We start from the raw sequence: 6,173 nt of genomic DNA, 5'->3' as shown, positions 1-6,173 counted from the left end.
AGTTTCTCTACACAGAAAAAAACTCCATTTCCTTTTTGTTCTTTCACAGGATCTTTTTTTCATTTCAATCTTGTAAATAGTGAAAATACATAGACGAGGGTTGAATCTTTCTTTTAATCCTAATTTTCATCAAGCATGATTCCCCCCCCCCACCTGCAAAAACTCTGTCAGCCCCTCTCTCAGCCCCATCTGAAATCCTTTAGAACAACACACTCCCATCTGCTTCTACCGCAATCTTTAACCAGAATAAATAAAGCTCTTCCAAAGACTGCCGGGGGCAGACCATGTTACATTCTTGTGCACTAGTCCTGGAGCCCCCTCATCCTACCTTTAGCGTTACATTAAACCGCCTTAAACTAGGCCATACACCCTAACGTAACTACATTGCATGTGAAATGTGCTTTGGCTGTCAGCGAATGTAATTTAGAGTTCTCCCCTTGCTTAGCGGTTTCTACGCATCCGTCACTGTGGGCAGAGATTGGAAAATGAGGATTTTTATATATATAGTGTGACTTATCTCTTGAAAGAGAAAGGGTTAAGACATTGTGTTAGAAATGTAACATTCCTGATGTTTAGAACGTATTTCGTTTTAATGTCAATACCGTGAACAAAACAGGGTAAAATTGATGTGCTCAGAATCCAAAACACTTGAGTTGGGTCCTAGGAAACTCTCCAGGTCGGTCTGGGCACCAGTGCAATCAAATTGTAACTGACAATTGCATTGTCACTGACCAAACGACAATGATAAAAAAAAAACTATTCTGGAAACCCAACCTTTAAAAATCAAAAAAAAATGAATTCCTCCCCACCGTTTGTCATCGAATAAATTTCTCCGAGATGATACTGGTTTTGTACTTGCTTTGTAAATATAAAAAAGTAATAATAGTGTCTAGTGTCTCGTACACAAAGGTTTTAGTTGTAGGTAAGCTGAACATCAGGATGACACAAAGGGATTTCGACCACATTGTCAAACACAAGGGGGGAAATGTGGAGCTGTGCACACCTCCAGTCATTAGGAAAGTGGAACTATTGATTTAATTTCACCATGTGCCCGCCCAGTTGGCATTGATCCCAGCTTATTGGCTATCAATCAAGTACGTTATGTGTGGCGTTGGAGGTTCACACGTTTCCATCCTTCTATAGTCGGCCCTCCAATTCCATTTTGTCCTGCAACCTGATCTTTTTGTCGCCTTTTTTTTTTTAACAAGAGTTTGCTATGATGTATCATAGAGTTGATATTTGCACTTGAATTGTTATTGCTCATGTAAAGAAATGTCTGGATTTTGTATTGTCTTTTTAAATGAATGAAATTTGTGTCGTTATTTTCCATAGCTCCTTTTGTTCATAAAATGCTCTCACTCACCATTTAGTCAGTAGAAATGAAACACGTAACCCTATCCATTGTAAGAGAAAAGAACTGTACAGAGGTAAATGCAACTGGATTGTGTACTTGTTACTGTCCAAAACACCAAAATAAACAAACTGTACTTCATCTTAATATATTCTGTTTATTATTGCCGAAGATGACCAATGATCAAACATTTAATTGTATCACAAAAGGCAGCCTAATCAAATATGCATTATTTTTGTGGAAGGCGAAATACATAGTTTGCATATATGACGCTACTCCCATCAAGACTAAATGTGCTACTTTTCTGCCAAAATTGTGACTTGATATACTCTTGATGGTTGGTTGGATAGGAACAACTTTTGTTGTATAAGGTCTCATTTTCCATTCCATCCATTTCCTCCATTCCCTGTAACAAAATAAAATAGAAAAACATGAACTGTATGAAAACAGTGAACCAATAATGGGGAGACAGAGACCAAGAGAAATAGTGGAACACATGAAAGTTGATCTAGCAGTCCTACTATAATGTTAAAGTGCAACTTCTGGGCCGGAAAATAAAATTTGCAGGAGGCTGAGTTACGCCTTGTTTTCTGTCCCGTTACGGAGATATAGTTGATGAAGCTTTCAGAGATCAATTTTTCTACAGTGGCCAATCTAAACGTATTGAATTGAAACCTTACAGGCACTTTTTCTTTTTTTAATTTACTAGTGCTGGCCCAAGATTTCAGCTGGTCTGCCATGAGACATTAAACATGAACCTTAAGTCTGATTCATGAGACTAGATCAAAGTAAACTTACAAATGCATTTGGGAAGGTCGGGGGTCCAGCTCCCCTTCAGGCTACAGGACACGGAGGCCTGGCCCACCATCATGTAGCCAGGGTTGCATTTGAAGGTTATCGAGGCCCTGTACCTAAAAGGTGGGATCCACCACCCTGACCGGGATGCGTTCAGCACGTTTGGACGAGGACATTCAACGTCTGTGAGGAAAAATACATTCATCTGGTCACTAGGTCGAATTCTTAGCAATATGTTTTTCAAAAAAGAAAATAACGATGATTACAATAATACTTTTAAGCACTTTTCATTAAGGTAATCCCGTAGTACTGTACAGGGCTAGGGTTAGGGAAAAAATCTTTGTCCCGATGGTGGGGATGTGGGGGGGGGAGGGGGGGTACCTTTGCAGACGGGAGGGGGGGCGCTCCAGGTCCCGTTCTCGCCGCACCAGATGGCCTTCTGGCCCACCAGGGTGCCCTTACGACAGCGGTACACCAGGCTCTGTCTGTACGCGTAAAAGGCCCGCCAGGAGCCCGTACTCTCTGCGTTGGTCTTTGGTTCGGTACACTGCACGGCTACGGGACGCACGACACCACAGACACGGACATGGACACAGACACAGACAGACAGACAGACAGACAGACAGACAGACAGACAGACAGACAGACAGACAGACAGACACAGTTTGATCGAAGGCTGAGGAAATACAAACAAGACCAAAAAGGTTCTTGAAGGGGACCTCACTGCGTATGGTGGTGACACTGACCTACACACGAGGCTGGACGTCCATCCCACCCGCCACTCAAGCAGGTCCTGGTGGCCTTACCCACCAGCATGTGTCTGGTGATGGAGCGAGAGAAGCCGTTACAGCTAGAGATTATATTACACTCTTTCTCCATACATCACTAAATAATCAAATGGCTCATTTTAAACACACACACACACACACACACACACACACACACACACACACACACACACACACACACACACACACACACACACACACACACACACACACACACACACACACACACACACACACACACCTCTTACCCCTCGGTACAGACTGTTGTGGCTGTGTGTCCAAACTCTGCTCCAGCGTAGATGACCTCTCCGTTCAGGATCTCTCCAGCAGAGCCACATGACCTGCCTGGTGTGAAAGATCAACTCATCGATCTGGTGGTCAGGACCATCATAAACATCTACCTCTGTGGAATGTGATATTATTTATGTAATAATTAATGGTGAATTGACTTATTAATTATAGGCTACAGTAGGTTCTTACGTTCACATTGTATCTTTAAAGGCGACCATGTAAATGTTTTATGTAAACATCTCCGGAATCGCCTGCCCCCGGAGTGAGCGTATCCAACGGCACACGAGTAGCTGACTTTGGCTCCAGGGGCGAAGCTGGTTTCTTTGTTTTCAAGGTAGGCATTGGCATCAGGGCTAACTGGCCTACCGCAGACCCCTGGAAAGGAAGAAAACATACTTTTACTTCAGATAGTATGTTTGTTTTGTTTGGTCTTTTAACAATATGTATTTGTTCATTTATGTTTCAACCAAACAAATATGAATAGTGGCAACAATTTGGGCTATACCTATACCAGTGATGATTACACTCTTTTTAAGAACTAAATCAGCTGCCTGTAAATGGAAAGTTTTTAGAAATGTTTTTTTTCTGACAAAACAATATTACTTTGACTCATAACAAATGTAACTCACAATAAGTGCAACAATGAAGATGAATATAAAACTCAAAAAGTGCAGCTATCATCCAGTACATAAAATGCAAAGTATCATTGTCATAGTCATAATTGAGTTCCTCAAGTGTGTTTACTTTTGTTATGGATAATCTGGGTAGGCGTAGCAGAACCGAAATGACCCTCCACTGTTCACAGCTCTGTTTAAACGGACACTATTATTTATATCTATTTTTAATTTAGGGGGTGGGGCGGGCTGGTGTGTACAACTGTGGAATCAGAAAAACGAGGACTGTGCAAATCGGGACCTCGAAAAACGCAGATTTGAGGCAGTAGTAATATAATGCAGCCTACTGACGCACTACTTATGCAATACTATATAAAATAAATATATCACGAAAGAACATAACAAGATACATTGAGCCATGGGCGAGGATTTGGATGGTGGTGCGGTTTGGTAAGGTGAGCTACTCACGGATGCATTTCCTCCACTGCCCCTCCACACACGTCAGGGACCCCCGGGTCTGCTCAGCCGAGCACTCGTACAGCTGCTCCTCTCCGGCCACGGCGCTCGTGTTTTTATAGGTGTTTGCAGTTACTTTTGCGAATTTGCCTATCATGTTGTGCCACTCTTTACAAGCTTCTCCTTGTTTTCGAGGTGCTGTAAAATAAAGAGAAAGTTAAGTCGATTACGTTTTTCAAAACAATTGATCGGTAGGGGTTAGGGGTGGGGGGGAAGTTACCTGCAGCGTGGATCGAAAGCGCCAGAAACCAGAGCATCCCCACCTTCATCATCATCGGTGCCATGTTGCCCCGTCGAAGAATACATCTTCACTAAAGTTCGAGTAACCTATATAAGTAGTAGTGGGAGGTGTCCGGAAGCCCACACGCAGTGGAAACAGGGTGTAGGCCTATTGTTTAGCGATTGGTATCAGGATTCATGTCAATTAAGTTGAAAATAATAATGCTCTACTTTTCAGAACATTACGTTGAAAAGGAAGAGATAAATACCACTGGGGGTCTGCCGTTTGGAGGAGACCCCTTCAGTGATGTAAACAATATCCTAATAGAGATATAGCCTACTGTGCGCGTGTATTTAACCGTGTATTATTTTCCAAGCCTATCAAATAGCCAGTAATATATTTTTCCTTTTTTTTTTTTTTTTTCTTCCATACTTGAGACATGACTAACAGTCACTGGGCTTGTTTTACCAACATGGTAGGTTATTCAAGTGTACCCTCCCTAGGGGTTCGGCATGACGTACAAAAAAAACAGTTTTTTCCATGACGTTACAGACATTTAAGCAATAGATCACGACAGGCTGTGGAATCCTCTCCTGGAACCGTCACCTTATCGTGGTGGAGAGGTTTGCGTGTCCCTGTTAACCTGAGGGCTGTGTTGTCTGGAGCCATGTGCTCCTGGTAGGGTCTCCCATGGCAGAGTGGTCTCAGGTGAGGGGCCAGACTAAGAAAGACCCCATGAACAAACGGAATAGAGGAGGAGAGACCCTGCCCGGAGGAAGCCCGGGGCCCCCGTCTGGAGCCAGGCCCAGACGGAGGGCTCGTCGGCGAGCACCTGGTGGCCGGGTTTGCCACGGAGCCCGAAAAAGCTACGTGGCACCCCCCCCCCCCCCCCCCTCTTCGTCCTGTGGGCCCACCACCTGCAGGGAGACCCGCTGGGGTCGGGGTGAAAGTCAGGGGTCCCGACGGACCAGACCCGAGCGGCAGAAGCTGGCTCTGGGGACGTGGAACGTCACCTCACTGTGGGGAAAGGAACTGAAGCTTGTGAGGGAGGTGGAGCGCTACTAAAGTTCGAGTATATAAGTAGTAGTGGGAGGTGTCCGGAAGCCCACACACAGTGGAAACAGGGTGTAGGCCTATTGTTTAGCGGGAAAGGAACCAGAGCTTGTGAGGGAGGTGGAGCGCTACCAGTTCTGGTGGGGCTTACCTCTACGTACAGTCTCGGCTCTGGTACCGTACTCCTGGATAGGGGTTGGACTCTATTCTTCTCTGGAGTTGCCCAGGGTGTGAGGCGCCGTGCGGGTGTGGGGCGCCTCACACCCCGGTGGACGAGAGGGTCGCCTCCCTACGCCTAAGGGTGGTGGGGGGGAAAACTCTGACTGTTGTTTGTGTGTATGCACCGAACAGCAGTTCAGAGTACTTGGCCTTCTTGGAGACCCTGAATGGAGTCCTGTATGGGGCTCCGGTAGGGGACTCCGTAGTTCTGCTGGAAGACTTCAACGCCCACGTGGGCAACGATGGAGACACCTGGAGAGGCGTGGTGGGAAAGAACGGCCTCCCTGATCTAAACCCGAGTCGTCGTTTGTTACTGGACTTCTGTG

General features: G+C 45.1%; 1 protein-coding gene across 1 annotated transcript; it reads right to left on the bottom strand.

Annotated features, from left to right (window-relative positions):
- Positions 1-1,522: 1,522 nt before the first annotated feature.
- On the bottom strand, positions 1,523-4,652 carry LOC311359238 (membrane cofactor protein-like). Its single transcript, XM_084479222.1, has 8 exons — positions 4,576-4,652; positions 4,308-4,493; positions 3,415-3,600; positions 3,183-3,279; positions 2,893-2,966; positions 2,528-2,701; positions 2,150-2,329; positions 1,523-1,757 (listed from the first exon to the last, which is right to left on the bottom strand). The coding sequence occupies exons 1-8, from the start codon at positions 4,637-4,639 to the stop codon at positions 1,726-1,728; spliced, it is 993 nt and encodes a 330-aa protein (XP_084335348.1). The 5' UTR covers positions 4,640-4,652; the 3' UTR covers positions 1,523-1,725.
- Positions 4,653-6,173: the final 1,521 nt, after the last annotated feature.

Source organism: Micromesistius poutassou (assembly GCF_964030765.1).
Source record: "Micromesistius poutassou genome assembly, chromosome: 15".
NCBI classification, from domain to species: Eukaryota; Metazoa; Chordata; class Actinopteri; order Gadiformes; family Gadidae; genus Micromesistius; species Micromesistius poutassou.
The sequence above is the reverse complement of the archived record's forward strand: the minus strand, read 5'-3'. Positions and strand labels throughout refer to the sequence as shown.

Excerpts from the sequence above, each read along its gene's own strand:
- LOC311359238 (XM_084479222.1), bottom strand. The coding sequence starts at position 4,639 with ATGGCACCGATGATGATGAAGGTGGGGATGCTCTGGTTTCTGGCGCTT. Across the intron at positions 4,494-4,575 it reads GCTTTCGATCCACGCTGCAG|CACCTCGAAAACAAGGAGAA; the intron begins GTAACTTCCCCC and ends TTTATTTTACAG. Across the intron at positions 2,702-2,892 it reads ACGTCCAGCCTCGTGTGTAG|CCGTGCAGTGTACCGAACCA; the intron begins GTCAGTGTCACC and ends TGCGTCCCGTAG.